The 16472-nt window shown below is 35.9% G+C and overlaps 3 protein-coding genes across 4 annotated transcripts; 2 read left to right on the top strand and 1 right to left on the bottom strand.

Moving 5' to 3' along the window:
- Positions 1-402: 402 nt before the first annotated feature.
- Positions 403-8922, top strand: LOC110608599 (auxin response factor 8). 2 transcript variants are annotated; one of them, XM_021747866.2, is made up of 14 exons: positions 403-1105; positions 1349-1461; positions 1569-1667; positions 1802-1858; positions 1981-2136; positions 2232-2316; positions 3776-3866; positions 3943-4107; positions 4183-4305; positions 4941-5016; positions 5538-5685; positions 7090-8093; positions 8183-8373; positions 8476-8922. In XM_021747866.2, the coding sequence occupies exons 1-14, from the start codon at positions 1063-1065 to the stop codon at positions 8588-8590; spliced, it is 2466 nt and encodes an 821-aa protein (XP_021603558.1). In that variant the 5' UTR covers positions 403-1062; the 3' UTR covers positions 8591-8922. The 2 variants fall into 2 exon arrangements, with proteins under 2 accessions (XP_021603558.1, XP_021603560.1); XM_021747868.2 differs by having other exon boundaries at positions 1090-1105; positions 1540-1667.
- A 2288-nt stretch (positions 8923-11210) lies between these two features.
- LOC110605036 lies at positions 11211-12110 on the bottom strand. Its single transcript, XM_021743334.2, has one exon. The coding sequence runs from the start codon at positions 12020-12022 to the stop codon at positions 11429-11431; it is 594 nt and encodes a 197-aa protein (XP_021599026.1). The 5' UTR covers positions 12023-12110; the 3' UTR covers positions 11211-11428.
- Positions 12111-13352: 1242 nt separating this feature from the next.
- On the top strand, positions 13353-16450 carry LOC110603098 (protein LEAD-SENSITIVE 1). Its single transcript, XM_021740779.2, has 2 exons — positions 13353-13607; positions 15588-16450. The coding sequence occupies exons 1-2, from the start codon at positions 13514-13516 to the stop codon at positions 16259-16261; spliced, it is 768 nt and encodes a 255-aa protein (XP_021596471.1). The 5' UTR covers positions 13353-13513; the 3' UTR covers positions 16262-16450.
- Positions 16451-16472: the final 22 nt, after the last annotated feature.

A 16472-nucleotide genomic window follows, 5' to 3' on the forward strand; every position in this document is an offset into this window, starting at 1 on the left:
GTAAATGGTTTTTGAAATGCTCTTCTTAAAAATTTGCAAATATCAAAAAGCAAGTTGATTCGTTTTTTTTTTAAATTATAAAAATTTAAATCCCTGAAAAAGGGGCAAAAAAAAAAAAACGTGGGATGATGGAATGAGATGGGAGTCATCACTCACTCGCACTCGGTCTTACTTGTCTATCTATCATTCTTTGCTAAATTATTTTTTGTAAACAATAAAATTTTAAAATTCCTGTTTTTTACATAATCCGTACTCTGACAACGACCACTGAAGGATGGTGGCACATGCCTGCTGTCATTTCAGCACCTAACCAACGGCTAAGATCTTTCTGTACGGATCCTTCAACGTTCCAGATTCCATTTCCCCCACCTATTTCTCTCTCTCTCTCTCCCTTTCTGCTCACTACTGCTCTCAGGTCCAGTTTGGTCGGGTCCCTTATAAGAGAGAGAGAACTCACTCTTTCTCTCTCCTTCTCACTGGCTAGTGAGCTTCGAAGCCGAGCCCAAAACCGCACTCTATCTTTCTCAATCGAGATAGTGATAGTTTACTTCGTTTCCTTTCCTTTCTTTGTTTCCCTCCTTAACTCTCTCTCTCTCTTTCTGCTCTTTCATGGGGATCTCGAAGACTGGCTGCTTTATTTCGGGGCTTGATTCATAGTGAAATTACTGGATACTAGATGTTTGAAATAGTAAAGAAGAAGATCTCTATGGATTTGGGTTTGATCTGATTGCAGATGTGTTTGCTTTTTTAGGGCTTTATGTGTTTTAGGGTTTTTGAAGCTGCAGGTGTACTGTCTAATTTTTAGTTTTGATTTCTCTTCCTTTTCCCCTAATTTTTCGGCTGAGTGTTTGTAATAGTAATGGTGTGAATTAAGGAGTGAAGTTGGAAGAGATGAGAGAATGCGAGGGTTTTTTGTTGGATTGGAAGATGATTACTATTATTACTATGGTAGCTGTGAGTGAGGGTTTTATATAGCTAATATTTGTATTAATTAATTAAGACAGTTTACAATTAATATATATATATATAGAAACAAAAGGAGAAATAAATTAAGAGTGGAAGATGAAGCTTTCTACGTCAGGTTTGGGTCAGCAGGGTCATGAAGGTATCTTATTTGTTTTCCCCTTTTATCTCCACCGCCCCCCTTCCCACTTTTTTTATATTTTTCCCCTTGATTTTCTCAAGTCTATTTGTTATTTATGCGTCATTAGAGCTTATTGTTTTCTCATTAAACTTTGCATTTAATTTAGGAGGATGATTAAACCTTCTCGCCGTAAGTAATGAGCAATTGAACTACATTTAGTTTATTTTTCACTGGGTTTTCTTGTTGTATATGTCATGATGATAGGCGAGAAGAAATGTTTGAATTCGGAGCTATGGCATGCCTGCGCTGGACCACTTGTGTCCTTACCAACAGTGGGGAGCCGAGTGGTCTACTTCCCTCAGGGACATAGCGAGCAGGTCTTCTTTTCTTAATTTCTCTTTATTATTCTGGTTTCAAATTGATCCTGTTCCATTTACTTATTTTCAATTTTTCAGTTTTGATTCGAACGGAATGAACTGTGTAGGTAGCTGCCACTACTAACAAAGAAGTTGATGGGCACATACCTAATTACCCAAGCTTGCCGCCCCAGTTGATATGCCAACTCCACAATGTCACTATGCATGTGGGTTCTATTTATTTTTCTCAATTTAAAATTAATTTCCCACTTTTTCTTAAGTTCTTTTTAATTATGTTTATTATTTTTAGCTCCGTTAATGGCGTAAAAAACTGAATTGTGGAATATGCTTGGAATTTCAGGCAGATGTAGAAACAGATGAAGTGTACGCCCAGATGACTTTACAGCCTTTGACACCGGTAATTGTGCATTTGTTTTTAATCGTAAATTGGGTTTATCAAATTGAATTCCAGTTTGGTGATGTTGGTTTGTTTCTATTTAATATTATTTCTAAATTATTTTTGTCATATTGCGTGTATAGCAAGAGCAAAAGGATACATTTCTTCCCATGGAATTGGGAATGCCAAGCAAGCAGCCAACTAATTATTTTTGCAAGACATTGACTGCCAGTGATACTAGTACGCATGGAGGATTCTCTGTTCCCCGTCGTGCTGCAGAGAAAGTGTTTCCTCCCTTGGTAGTCTCTGCCTAGTTTCTCGCTTTCATTTACATTTAGTTCAATGCTAAGGATGTTATATGTATATGTGAATATCTTTTTTTTCTTTTATCCAGGATTTCTCGCAGCAGCCTCCAGCTCAGGAACTTATTGCAAGAGATTTGCATGATGTTGAATGGAAATTTAGGCATATTTTCCGAGGTAGGTATTGGATTTTTTTTTTGGCTCAATAACTATTTTTTTGTGGCTCAATAACTATTTTTTTGGACTTGGCCTTATATTTTAATCTTTTTTAATAAATTGTATTAATATGTATAAGTTGTTAAAATACCGATACAGTTAACACACCATTGTTGTTATATGCTTGCAAGTAGAAATTTCAAGAAGTACTCCATTTCTCTAAAGTGCTATTGCAATTGGCAGTGAAAAAGCTCTGCACTTGGTCAAAATAAGAGTGTCTTACTATGGCAGTATCCATCTTACCTGATCTTTTGTGCTATCAATTGCAATCTAATTGTTGAACCATCTGATCACATTTCTCCATAGCGTTTTACATCTGTGAAATTATTTTTCAATTGTGAGGCAGTTTGGCTCAACTCCTCTATTGGAAGTGCACCTGTCTTCATTGTCAGGTTATCACATTTTTCCCTTTTTTGTGTTTGGGATGGCTATTTTTTTCCCCTGTTGAGAGAGTCTTTCAAGTTAGTGCTCACATCAATTGAGTGTCAAAAATCACAGGTATTTTGAAGAGATGGATGCTACCCAGACTTGGCCTCTAAATTTTTGTCCCTATCAAACAAGAAGAGCTCAAAGTAAATATAGAACATAGGTCTAAAAGTAACTTTCTAGGAAAATCAGTTACTACGTCCTTTGGCGAATTAACCCGCGAAATGGGTTCCATAGAAATTTCAAACTTGAGTTGTTAGATTTAGGAAATAAAAGATCTGAAAAGAATTAACATTGGAAGCCCATCAGTGGTTCATAGTATCAGTGACCTTACACCAACCTTACTGACTTGTGAAAAATTGACATCTTTCTTGATTTCTCTGGTTTGTCTTGTAGGATGTCAGAATAAGTTGTGATGATCTGCTTTAGTATCCATCTGCCTGAAATCTTCCTGGATGGTATTAGTAACCGAATGCAATCGTGTCCATGAGACCCTATAAGTTATTTTAAGAGGCATGGGTGAAAAGCATTGTTTGCGCGTGTGAATTTGGTTCTTTAGTATTTAAGCTAATGATATGTGGTTCAGTAAGATGTGCTGAATTTTATGTTACTATCACAGTGCTCGAGTCATTGGAGGTTGAGATGGGTCTAAATATCCTATGGTCTGCTGGCAGGGAGTTCAACACGATTCTGTTTAAGGGGTTGCTTCTCATATGATTTTTGAATTGAAGTCTTAGATGTTGCCACATGCATTTTGAGATGTTCTTTGAGGATTGTGAACGAGTACTTTTCTATACTAGTTTGCCTGTTGATCCTGTCTGAGGGATAGGGGCAACATGATTGTCTTAGCTTTATTCTAGTAGCTTTTGATGATTCATTTGCAATAATAACTGGTTGTATCATTGCATACATTTTCCAGGATGGTATTCTCATTTTCTTTTTAGCCAGATTGTCATGGCTAGCTGAAATCTTCTATTCCTTGCTCATACTGCAGGACAGCCCAAACGGCATCTGCTCACAACTGGGTGGAGTGTATTTGTTAGTGCCAAAAGACTTGTTGCTGGAGACTCTGTTCTCTTTATCTGGTATATAAAACCTTGTTTCTTTGTCCCACAAAAGTTTTCAGTCAATGCAGATAACATGTAAAATTTCTGCCTCCAGGAATGAGAAAAATCAGCTTCTTTTGGGAATTCGTCGGGCTACTCGACCACAAACTGTAATGCCATCATCCGTATTATCTAGTGATAGTATGCATATTGGGCTTCTTGCAGCTGCAGCTCATGCAGCAGCAACTAATAGCTGTTTTACAGTTTTCTATAATCCAAGGTGCCAAACATATTTTTAAGTTTTATTTTCTTTTAATTGTTTAGTTCTTCCATCTAAAATATTTATTTTTTGCAGGGCTAGTCCATCTGAGTTTGTTATACCCCTTTCCAAATACGTCAAAGCAGTATTCCACACACGTGTTTCAGTTGGGATGCGCTTCCGAATGCTCTTTGAGACTGAAGAATCAAGTGTCCGTAGGTATTATGGTAGTTGATAGTTTACTTTGGTATTCATTATTTACATGTAGGATCATGTATTAATTTATCAGATATTGTATTTTTGTTATCTAATTATTTATGCTTCCTAAATGTCCATCTTATTGATAAATGCTTTAGTGATATGATGATATCTAACTAATATATTCTTTCTATAAAATTCTAACTTATTAGGTCTTTTTAGTATATAATTCATCTTTCAATTGGTTCTGTCTGAACTTCATTGGAAAGTGAACTGTATAAAGCAGAAATAGTTTTCTTGTTTTTTTTATTTTTTATTTTTTATGTCATGCTACTGAGGGTTAGATGGAATGCTTGTCCATTTACTTTTGGAGCATCAGCTGGTCTCTCAAGCTATGGCTTCCATGAATCTGTGCATATGATTTACACATCATTATTTGTTCAGTGAGGAAACAATGTAGTAAATGCACAGCTGTAGAAATATTGTTTAGCTGTTGTGTGAATTGGATTGATGAGTAGGCCATTGGCTGTGACTGTGATAGCATCACATCAAAATCGTTTGAAATGCTGTGCGCGGTACCATGAAATTGCTGCCTGTAACATGATGTATTCTATTGTAACATATTTGTGTTGATGTTGGAAACTTCTATTGGCCAGGTATATGGGCACGATAACGGGCATAAGTGATCTGGATCCTGTCCGGTGGCCCAATTCTCATTGGCGTTCTGTCAAGGTATTTGGACTTAATGTGTATGCTCTGTCCGAACAACCTCAGGCTTGCTTATGCCATTGTTTATTAGTATCATCCTATCAGAATGGCACATCCCCTGATTTTGTGCTTAAAGAGTTGAATGTTCCCCTTGTTCTTTTAGGTTTCCTTTTCAAATGCTCCTCATGTGCCGAGCCCTTTATAGTAGGGTTCGAAATTTTCCTATATTTTAGCGCATATATTGCATTGTGCCATAAATTCTGGATTGTCTAACACAAAGATTGTGATTTGTATACTGACTGTATTAACTTCTGGCGAATGGGTATTAGAGAATTTTAAACAAATGTAAATTCTAGGTAATGTAAATTCTAGGTAATGGAGATTATGCCTATTAGTTGAGAAACTAAAATAACCAGATTTAACTGTATGGTTCTTAACAATTCCTGCGTGTAATAGCCATGCATATTGTTAATATCACATGACGGCCTTGTGTAATTTTATTCCTTGTCCCTTACACTGATTCATACAGTTTCAATTCCTTGTAGGTTGGCTGGGATGAGTCAACTGCTGGTGAGAGGCAACCAAGGGTATCCTTATGGGAGATTGAGCCTTTAACAACTTTCCCCATGTATCCGTCGCTGTTTCCCCTCAGACTCAGGCGTCCTTGGCATCCTGGGCCTTCATCTCTGCTTGGTATTTATTATTTCAATTTGTGGACCTTGCATCTTTTCCTTCATATAATTTCCTGGATTCGTAATATGGATTTGGAGATGTGAAAATACAATTGGATTTTGTCTTATATAAAGAAAGAAGTAGAATAGTAGATAGAGACAAGCCAGTAGAAGTGGAATAGAGGAATAACGTAGTTACTTACTTCACTTTCAGAAAAACACTTTAGTCAGATTTTTACTCAAACATCTGGCCAGGTTACATTGAAACATGATTCTTTAAAGTAATTGGAAATCATGAGTCTGAGAATATTAGTCAAAACTTGGAATGGACCCTTTCTTTTCATAAAAAAAGAGACTTTATTCTTTAATTTTTTTAGGGACAATGTGTTTTGTTTTCTTTTCCAATTTCTGTGGGCTTGTCCTTATGGATCTTTTGGGATGGGGGGAATTCCTTAAGATTTATTCCTGAATGTTGAAGACTAGAATTCCTGATTTATATGAGTTCATGGTTTTGAGTCTCCTTTTGATATAGGATTGAATATGTTTTGTTTTGAGTTACTAGTTATATATTTCTGTACTGCAGGCAACATGCTATTTAATGAGATGTAATATGTAAATGGGTTTTTTGGTTTGTCCCATGGAAGTGAACATAACTTAAGTGTCCACATCTCACATTGTGTTTAATCAATATTTGGTTGTGTACGAGAAAAAAAAATAAAAATTAATAGAATTTCTAAATTTATAGAATTTACTCCATGGATGAAATGGGATTTTATCATTCAGTTAGATACATTGGATCAGTATCTATTTTTCTTTCTTATGGTGTACCATTCAGTATCATTCAGTTAGACACAGTTACACTGACTAAATTGTCATTCCAAGTTCCAATTGCACTCCTGGCTACTCTTAGGCTTTCTGAGACTGGCTAAGTAAATTGCAATAGCTATAATTAATGGCGTGGCAAAGTGCTCTTTGGTGGCAAAGTGCTCTTTGGTGGCAAAGAGTTGTTTCTTCCTTTATTCTTGTGTATTGCATACTTCAACATTTTGTTAGAGTTCTCCTATCTCCACCCCCACAAAAAATATTTTGCTTTAATTCCTGTGAATTCCTTTCTCTTAAACCAATTGCAAAGTCTTTTTGATAGTTTTAAAAAATTTGAATTTTTTTTAAAGCAAGGAAAAAGACCTGTGTATGCTCTAGTGGTTTATTGAGCTTGTGTAGTTAATTTGCAAATATCTAAACTGGTAGTGAAACTGCTTCAGGTAATGTCGGTGTAAAATGCAGTCCAAGCTTTTTGTACCCCTGGCCTTTAGAAGTTTGGCTATTTTGTCCACTATGCTTGCCCTCTGCCTGAAAAGCCCTTTCTCTCTTCACCTCTCCTTGGGTTTTCAATTTTTCTTTATTCTTAAAACTGATTCTTTTGCAGATAACAGAGATGAAGCTGGCAATGGTTTAATGTGGCTAAGGGGTGGTACTGGTGAGCAGGGTCTTCACTCTCTGAATTTTCAAGCTGTTAATATGTTTCCATGGACACAGCAGAGGTTGGATCCAGCATTGCTAGGGAATGATCAGAACCAGTGGTACCAGGCTATGCTTGCAAGTGGTTTAGGAGATCCCCTGAGACAGCAATTTATGCAGTTTCAGCAGCCTTTTCAATATCTTCAACAGTCGAGCAATCATTATCCGCTGTTGCAGCTGCAGCAGCAACAGCAAGCAATTCAACAATCGACCTCTCATAATATACTGCAGGCACAAAATCAGATTTCCACTGAAAGCTTGCCCCGGCATTTACTGCAGCAACAACTGAACAATCAGCCTGATGATCAGGCACAGCAGCAACAACATAATTACCATGATGCACTTCAGATTCAAGGTGAACAACTCAAGAGACAGCAGTCAAATTTGCCATCTCCATCTTTTTCAAAAACAGATTTCATGGACTCAAGCACCAAGTTCTCAGCATCTACTACCCCCATGCAGAACATGCTTGGTTCTCTATGTGCTGAAGGGAGTGGTAATCTTTTGGACTTCACCAGGACTGGTCAGTCTCCGCTAACTACACTAACTGAACAGTTGCCACAACAGTCTTGGGTCCCCAAGTATGCACATTCACAGGTCAATGCCTTTACCAATGCGGTGTCACTTCCACGACCATATCCTGAGAAAGATCATGCTGTGGAGCCAGAAAATTGCAGCTTGGATGCTCAGAATGCTACTAATTTTGGTGTGAATATTGATTCGTCTGGACTCCTACTGCCTACCACACTGCCCAGATATGCCACTTCTACAGTTGATTCTGATGTGTCATCAATGCCTTTAGGGGATCCTGGGTTTCAGAGCTCTATGTATGGTGGTGTCCAAGACTCTTCTGAATTATTGCCTAGTGCAGGGCAAGTTGACCCACCGACCCCAAGTCGAACATTTGTCAAGGTATGATCTAAATGCAACCAATTGGATTCTGCCTTTGTTGCTCAACAGTCATGGTTAAGTGATTCCACTCCTATCTATGCTTTCTTTAGGTTTATAAGTCGGGGTCGGTTGGGCGCTCACTGGACATCTCTCGGTTCAGCAGCTACCATGAGCTGCGAGAGGAACTGGCTCAGATGTTTGGCATTGAGGGGAAGTTAGAAAACCCTCATAGATCAGGCTGGCAGCTTGTATTTGTCGACAGGGAGAATGATGTGCTTCTCCTTGGAGATGACCCATGGGAGTAAGTATACATAATAGCTAATAGAACTGAGATATTTGTCGTGTTTTCTGATAGGATGTCCTCCTATGTTGTAGCCTTATTTTGGTTATTTTTCACCTGCAGAGCATTTGTGAATAATGTTTGGTACATCAAGATACTTTCTCCAGGGGATGTACAAAAGATGGGGGAGCAGGGGTTGGAATCCTTCAGCCCAAATGTAGGCCAAAGGATTGAGTAGAGGTGGGGCTAGAGGCCTTGCCTGCAGCTCTGCACGAATACTGGCGTTTGAGAGCTGTACGACATCCTTCCACGTATTACATGAAATTCTCGCGCTCTAGTGTCGAGATAAGATTTACTAAGTTTTCAACTAGTGTGTTACTATGCATTGTCTCGTAAAATTTATTATATGCTACCCGTTTTGACTAGACTAACTAGTTCTGATGAATTATTTGACTATCTTTGTGGTGGATAAAATACATGTAAATTCACCACAGGCACTTGAAAATTTTTTTTAGAATGTTAGCATATCTCAATTTGTGTGAGCAATCAAAATCTTAGAATCTTTGCTGACTGCTGTTATGAAAAAATAAATTTTCGTTAGCTGCTTTCGATATGTTTCTTTATTTTAACATGCTGAGTGATGTGATTTGCATATTGACTAGAAGGGGATGATGAGATTACAATAGGCCTTGGAATATTTAGGTATACCTCTTCATTTTGAAGGTCTTTTTTTATATATGCATGTCTGCGTGTGTGCCTGTATACATGTGCACACTTTTTTTCTATAATGCAATTCCAAGGTTTTCTTTTACAAAAAGAGTACCGAAATGCATACAATATTAACCAAGTAAAGAAGAAATTGGAAGTCTTTAATAGAGTTTCAAAATATTGTGAATTGATGTTCAATATTAGATGGGTTTGAATACCGGCACGCACAAACCATCACAGGTTCGTGCTAGAAAAGTTATTTCTTTTAGTATTTTATTATTTATTTAGTTATTATTTTACGTGAGAAATTTCTTAAATTCATGTGATTTTGCCAAAGTTCAATTACTCTTCAATAAGCAAGGGGAGAAGAACGTAAATATAAAAGAGAGAGATAAAGGGAAGGAAAGAGAAAAATAGAAACTCATGGGAGAGAATTGGGCGGATCAAGTACTAAAGAAGAAATATTTTGAAATTTAATGCATTGCTTTAACAAACGATTAAATTCTATTACCAATATTCTTTTAAAAGCTTCTTTTTCTGCCAGTCTCGTGTTGGATTCTTTAAATTGGATCGAATAGAAAAATGATTTATACAAAAAAAAAGCCATTCTCCATGGTTTGTTTCATTTGGATTTTTTTTTTTTTTTTCTAAATCAGCATGAATTTTCGAAGGAAAGTGTTCATGTAAACATTATAATAAACGTTCAACGCGTCCCTTGGTTACTTTTACCCCTTTCTTTCTTTTACCATATCTCCACAAAAGTTCTAGAAACCCAGATTGGAGACTATGCTAGCAATTTACGTCTAACGTCTATATTATGCAATTGCAGAACATGAAACACGCATTATATAAAAATAAATTTAGTAGATATTCTTCGTTTTGATTCAAATGTGCTAATTTATAAAGTACTTCTCATAAAAAAAAGGCGAATCTTCAGAATTTTTGAAATATAAAATAAATTTTTATAGATGGATAACTATTCATTCATCAATATTCTCCAACCGTAAATCATTAAATATCAATTATCATTAGTATATATCATATATGTGAATTCTATTTTTCCTAAATTCGATCCTCTAGCAATTCGATCATTTTACAGAGGGGGAAAAAAAGTACGGAGGGTCCGTAATCAACCGCTCAAATGTTAGTGCTCATTGACGATGCGCCAATTCTATTATGATCGACTTTCAGAATTCCAGATCCACTCAAATGTTCGTGCTCAGAATTCTAAAATGGCACAATGCTCCCTTGATCAATTGATTCAATGTATATCTATCAATTTACCCAAAATTGATTCAATGTATTGGGGGAGTAAAGTTTCAGGGTTATATGAATTTAACGATTATGCAAGTTGCAATACTTCATTTTATCAATTATATGAATATGAAATTCACCCAAGAATATGCAAGTATAAGCTATCGCAACATGATTGAACATCCACACACAAGTGATATGCAACCATAATCACAAAGAAAGACTCGTTGGGCAATGTATTTAATATGAAATCCAAAAGTCTGTCCTATATAGGAATCAACTAAATCATGCATCAGAAATTCAAAGCGTCTTAAACCTTATTTCATGTAGAATAGCATATCGATGATCAGAAGCTGCAAGCCTCCTTTGCAACTACCTGAGAATTCAAGCTTGCACTTCAAAGTTTAGACAACAATTACTATGCAAGTGCAACAAATTGCACATAGTATTTGAGTTAGAACAAAGTAGACGCAACACACTAAACAATTATATTTTATTGGTTCAGTCATAGCTCAAACAACAAAGTGTATTTCATGCTCCTGTGTAGTTATGCCTTGTCACTGTTCCAAATTCTGGACAACTTCCTTAAGTTCAGAACATAAACCGTTTCAGTGAATGGCTAAACTTTCCTTGTATTCCATAAGAAAGTAGGCAACCACATTCATCACTATTTGTTCCTGTGCTCCCTTAATGTAAAGTGAGTTCCACAAAATTTGAGATTTACTCCAGGGGTTATTAAAACTGCTAGGTTCCAAAAAAATCTCAACTCAAAAACTCATAAGCAAATTGACTAATTGAGCACACCCTAGAGGGATTTTAAAACTTAATTATCACCCCAAATGTGAATTTAAATTAATTAGGCATCAATATCTAAAAAAGTGCAACATCAACGAAGATAACACAAAAGATATTAATCTATTAGACTTAGAAGACATTAACATATAGCAATAGAAACAATCCATAGGCTTTCTTGACAATAACACACGAGAAAGCAACATTAGCTGTTCAATGATAATCCGCAAGACATAAAAAGAACAATAAAGATAACAGTTGATTAAAACCCTAAGCGAAAAATTAAAAATTCTTGGTTATATATATAAAATGGAAAATCTCCTCATACCACCTCCTTCACCTGCTTAGGCATGGAAACAGCCTCAGGGATCTTAACATAACCCATCTTCTTAGGGCTAACATCATCCGCTTCATCTACATCCTCGCCATCAAATTCCTCGTAGCGGTAATCGTAGCGAGTAGAGAAAAGGGACCAGACCAAGTACATGGTAGCGGCGGTGAGAGCGCCACAACCAACCCCAAAAAGCAAGGCGACGACGACACTGAGAATGTCCTTGGTGCGATCGCGGAGAGAACTCATGTCATAGGAGGAAATGCCAAAAGGCAAGACAGGGCCTTCCTGCCGCCGTTGGATACCTTGTGGCTCAGAAGTATCATAATGATCAACGGCGGGGAAAACCGGACGATCGAGGAAAATCTCAGATGAGGAGTGTTGTTGGGTGATTTCGGTGACGATGGTGACGAATCCGGAGGAGGAACGGCGGTCAAAGTTAGAATTAGGTTTCGGGTAAAGGGGCTTGATGGAGAAAGAATAGGAGGATATGAAGAGGGTTTTGCAGGGTCTAGCGGAGGCAGATAAGGAGATAAACGAAAGAATTGAGAAGAGAAGAAGAAGCTTTGGAATTGGTGAAGCCATTGAAACGGAGAAGAAAGCGAGGGGAGACGAGAACCGTAGTCCGGAGAAGCCAGGCGAATTAAAGATGACGTCGTGGACTCTGCCAGTCGGAGAAGTATTTATAGCCTCATAATTTCATGGGAATTGACATTGCATACTTGTATTTGATTTTAATTTTTAATAACTACAACAATAATTCTCTTAAATTTTATAATTGAATATCTATCTCAGCCATTGGATTTTTTTTTCAAATAAAAATTAAAAATTAAGAAAAATTTTCAAATTTAATTAAATATATTTAACACCAAACTAAATTTAAGTGTTTAATTATTAAATTTGAATTATAAAATTACCCTAATTTTAAAAAATACTATCATGACTTACAATTAAGTTCAAACCTAAATATAGAAAGTATAGTTTGCTTCTAAATTTACACTAATATTGAACAAACTTGAATGGTGGTTAAATTATATTTAACAACTTTCCCCAAAAAAAAAAAAATAAATTATAGAAAAATACCTTAGGCAAGTAAGTTTAAATGGTATACAAGTTTTTTGGTTAATATGAGTGACATATTTTAATTTAATATCATAATTTCAAAGGTTGTTTTAAGATCATTGATCTTAAAGCAAGTAGTTTTAAATCACCAGCCAGTGCCTCTAAATAAATTAATGGAAGATAGATTTCGTTATTGAAGGAAAGATGATACCACATGAGGTGAGAGACATTGTCATTACCTGAGAAAATAAGCTATATATTAGGTAAAGTTAGTAGCGATTATATTAAAAAAAAAATTCATGCAGATATATATACACTCGATCAATTAAAATACCTTAGGCATTTAAATTAAAATATAAAATATATTATAATTTTAATTAATATATTACTTATTTAATGAAAACCGACAGAGAAACCAATTAAAATCATATAAGATATGTTGACGAATTAAATTTATAAAGATTGATAATACATTATAAAAAAAAAAAAAAAAAACTTTCAAAGGAATCTAGAAAGGACATATGCTCCTCCATGAGAATGTAGATACCTTGTCCAAATGAATGACACATGAGCTATTTATAACTATAATACATAATATTGGAAGAAAAATATTTAAAATTATAAAATATTTATACGATATTTTTTTCGATTAATTAAATTTAAGAATTAAAGTTTTAAAAAATATTGAAACTTTACTTATAAAGAAAAAACTGCCTTTTCATTTAAAACGGTTGAAAATTCAAAAAATGATTTAAATTTTAAAAATATTTTTTTTGGTAACTTCTAAAGGATTTTTCAATATAATTATTAAAATAATGAGACGAGCTATAAAAATTGGCAATAACTATTAGCGTGGTATTAATTTTGCCCGAAAGAAAAAGAGTAGAATTTCTCCATGGCAAAGCCTTAGACACAAAGGAATCACTTCGCTTTCGGCTCTCTCTCATCTCTCTATGCTTGTCTGCTTAAAAATTACTCCAGAACAAGAGAGAAGAAGCAGGAAGAAGAAGAAGAATGGGAGTTTTATCTAACAAGATCGGAAGAGATGAGCTGAAGCCAGGGGATCACATCTACTCTTGGAGGCACGCTTATATATACTCCCATCACGGTCTGTATTTCCACTTCCTTTTTCCTTAATTCTACTAGTCTTCTGGGTCTCTGCTTGCATCTGACTGATTTCAAGTTGGTGTCTGATGGTCCCTTATGCTGATACAAATTGGTATCATTTTGGGCTCCTTTTCGGACGCCAGACGTTGTTTTCTGTATTTTTAGCATTTTTGTTTTGTGGGTTTTGGATTTTGAAATAAATGCTGGAGATTTTGTGGTTTCCAATTGTTTGTGTGCTGGTCTGGAATAGAATTAAGTGTCTTTAGCATTCTGTTTTAGTTTTATACTGAAATTAGCACTGCTGCACTTCGATTGCTGGACTATTGTGATTGAGAATTTGATGAAAAATGATGCACATAACACGTTCATTCCGTGATCCAACTCGATTACATTGTGTTCATTTCTTTTCAACCTATTCATGCTTTGGGATAATCTCTTTCACATCATTTCTACCTCAGCTATTGCTCTCTCGCCTTTTTTGTTTCCAAATCGCAATAGAATCATCTTGCTTTCTTCCATTATATCTTGGCATGTAGCCGCTCTGCTTGGGTCCTTCTACACCGCGTCATACACCACGCATGAGTGCAGAGGCACTGGTAATGGTTCTAGATTAGATGAAGGTGTTCTCTTGGTAGGAAGGTGCGGACTTCAGGTGAATTTAGCCCAAAACCAAAGAAAATTAAGAAATTGAACTTCTTCTTTTTTGGACTAAATTTAGAAATCAAGAAGTTTAGCTCAAAATCGTGGAATTAAGTTTTTTAATTTTTGATATGGGTCACTAAATAAATTTAGCCTCAGTTTTTATTTTTTGGGCTAAATTGAGCTTAATTTGAAACTTCTAGACTAATTGGGACAAAAAATTGAGAATAGGTTAAAATTGAAGGTAAGCATTTAATCTTAAATATTTAAAGAAACGTGATATGATGGATGCCTAGAGGGAAATGATCAAATTCATATGAAGTTAGGTCAAAACAGAGCTGGTTATGACCTTCGAAATTCTTCATAAATTTTTAAGAGTAAATTGAGATTTGTACTTGAATTTGGATCTTTATATTTGAAAATGATTCTTAAAAAAAAGAATTGCTGGTTTTGAATTCAATAATGGGATGAGAAAATTGGGCTTTTAGATTTCCTTGTGGTTAGAAAATTAGGTTAGGTCTTCTAGAAAATCAATTAAGTTCAGGTTTTTGGGCGATATGATGACTGTCAAAAGATTGGATAAGAATTAATTTTTTATTAGTTTGAACGTGATGGGATATGTCTACACAGTTCAACCTGTTGGATTCCAGTGCTAGGATTGCATCATCAAACTAAACGAGTATCCAGTTTCCACTTTGGATATTTTGACTTTTAAATTCTAAACTCCATTTATATTTCAATGGTTTGCATGAAACTGACACAAATAAGTCATGTTCTGACCAGCAAGAGGAGATTGCGTCCTTATAAGGGTGTAGTATGATTAAGATACAAAGGTTCCAATACTTATTTTTTGTGCCTACTTTTCTATTCTTATTAATGGGTGTCAACTCAGCTTTATTTTTGTCTTTTAATCCTTAATGGGATCTATGGTGTGAGTTTCTATCTCCTTTCTTCTGTGCATTATGATAAAAATTTTTCAAATGCTAAATTACAATGCTGCTGCTGCACTGTTTCATAGTTTAATTCTTACAACCAGCTGCTAAATCCAAAATAAATGAGTTAAATGATAAAGAGAGGGTGAGAGGTGAGGATAAAATATAATTTGATAGCAAACTGCAAAACTAGAAATTTCAGTTTATGGTTGTAGTGATTTTATTATCTTTCCAAATGGTGGTTACTTCCTGAAAAGGATTCTTAAAGGGAAGTTCACTGTTAATTAGAATTAATAAGGTCGTAAGAATTTAGGAGTTGATAATACAGGAAACAGTTTGGTAGAGAGATTTATGATTGTCATCACAGCTTGCACCTTCGAGCTCTAATAGCATCTGATTTCATACTCCAGGGATATATGTTGGTGATGGAATGGTGATCCACTTCACACGTGGAGCAGGTCAGGAGATTGGGACAGGAACTGTATTAGACAGAATAATTTTCAGCTCTTCTCCTTCTCATCCTTCGGACAATCCATGCCCCAAGTGTGGGGATCAGTCAAGGCTTGATGGTGTCATTAAATCCTGTATAGATTGCTTCCTTTCAGATGGGGAGCTTTACCTCTTTGAATATGGTGTCTCACCAGTTGTCTTTCTTGCTAAGGCTAGAGGAGGGACCTGCACCCTTGCAGCTTCTGATGCACAGGAAGATGTACTTCACCGTGCTTCTTTCCTACTTGAAAATGGTTTTGGTGGATATCATATCTTCAAGAACAACTGCGAGGATTTTGCAATCTACTGTAAGACAGGTCTCCTCGTTTTCACGAGCGTCAGTGTTGGTCGAAGCGGGCAGGCAGCATCCTTATTAGCAGCTGTCTCAGCTATTGTTTCTTCACCTCTTCGATTTTTAACGACCAGCTTTGGCGGGCTGACGGCTGTGGGCTGTGGTATGTATTGCCTCAGCCGGTTTGTTTCTGATATTGGAGTACGTCGTGATGTGATCAAAGTGCCGGTTGAGAGGCTTGTTTCCCAGTCTTCTTCTATTCAAGAGCTGGAAGCTGCAGCCGATGCGTCCAAGGAAAAGTAATATTATTTACCAACAGAAAATTGTTTGTGATACTTGTCCTCTAGTTGATGGTTTGATTTGAACTTAAGAAAAATAAATTTCCCTGTGAATTGTGAGTACATGCACAAATATATAGTGCCTGTGCAAACACATCTATGAATCTGGAAAATTAAGTTGATCAACTTGGTTCTTTTCTTTTTCTTCTTTCAATTCTATCCACTGAATTTTGAGA

Source organism: Manihot esculenta, chromosome 2, assembly GCF_001659605.2.
Source record: "Manihot esculenta cultivar AM560-2 chromosome 2, M.esculenta_v8, whole genome shotgun sequence".
NCBI classification, from domain to species: Eukaryota; Viridiplantae; Streptophyta; class Magnoliopsida; order Malpighiales; family Euphorbiaceae; genus Manihot; species Manihot esculenta.

Excerpts from the sequence above, each read along its gene's own strand:
- LOC110605036 (XM_021743334.2), bottom strand. The coding sequence starts at position 12,022 with ATGGCTTCACCAATTCCAAAGCTTCTTCTTCTCTTCTCAATTCTTTCG.
- LOC110608599 (XM_021747866.2), top strand. The coding sequence starts at position 1,063 with ATGAAGCTTTCTACGTCAGGTTTGGGTCAGCAGGGTCATGAAG. Across the intron at positions 1,462-1,568 it reads CTCAGGGACATAGCGAGCAG|GTAGCTGCCACTACTAACAA; the intron begins GTCTTCTTTTCT and ends TGAACTGTGTAG. Across the intron at positions 1,859-1,980 it reads CTTTACAGCCTTTGACACCG|CAAGAGCAAAAGGATACATT; the intron begins GTAATTGTGCAT and ends TTGCGTGTATAG.
- LOC110603098 (XM_021740779.2), top strand. The coding sequence starts at position 13,514 with ATGGGAGTTTTATCTAACAAGATCGGAAGAGATGAGCTGAAGCCAGGG. Across the intron at positions 13,608-15,587 it reads TTATATATACTCCCATCACG|GGATATATGTTGGTGATGGA; the intron begins GTCTGTATTTCC and ends TTCATACTCCAG.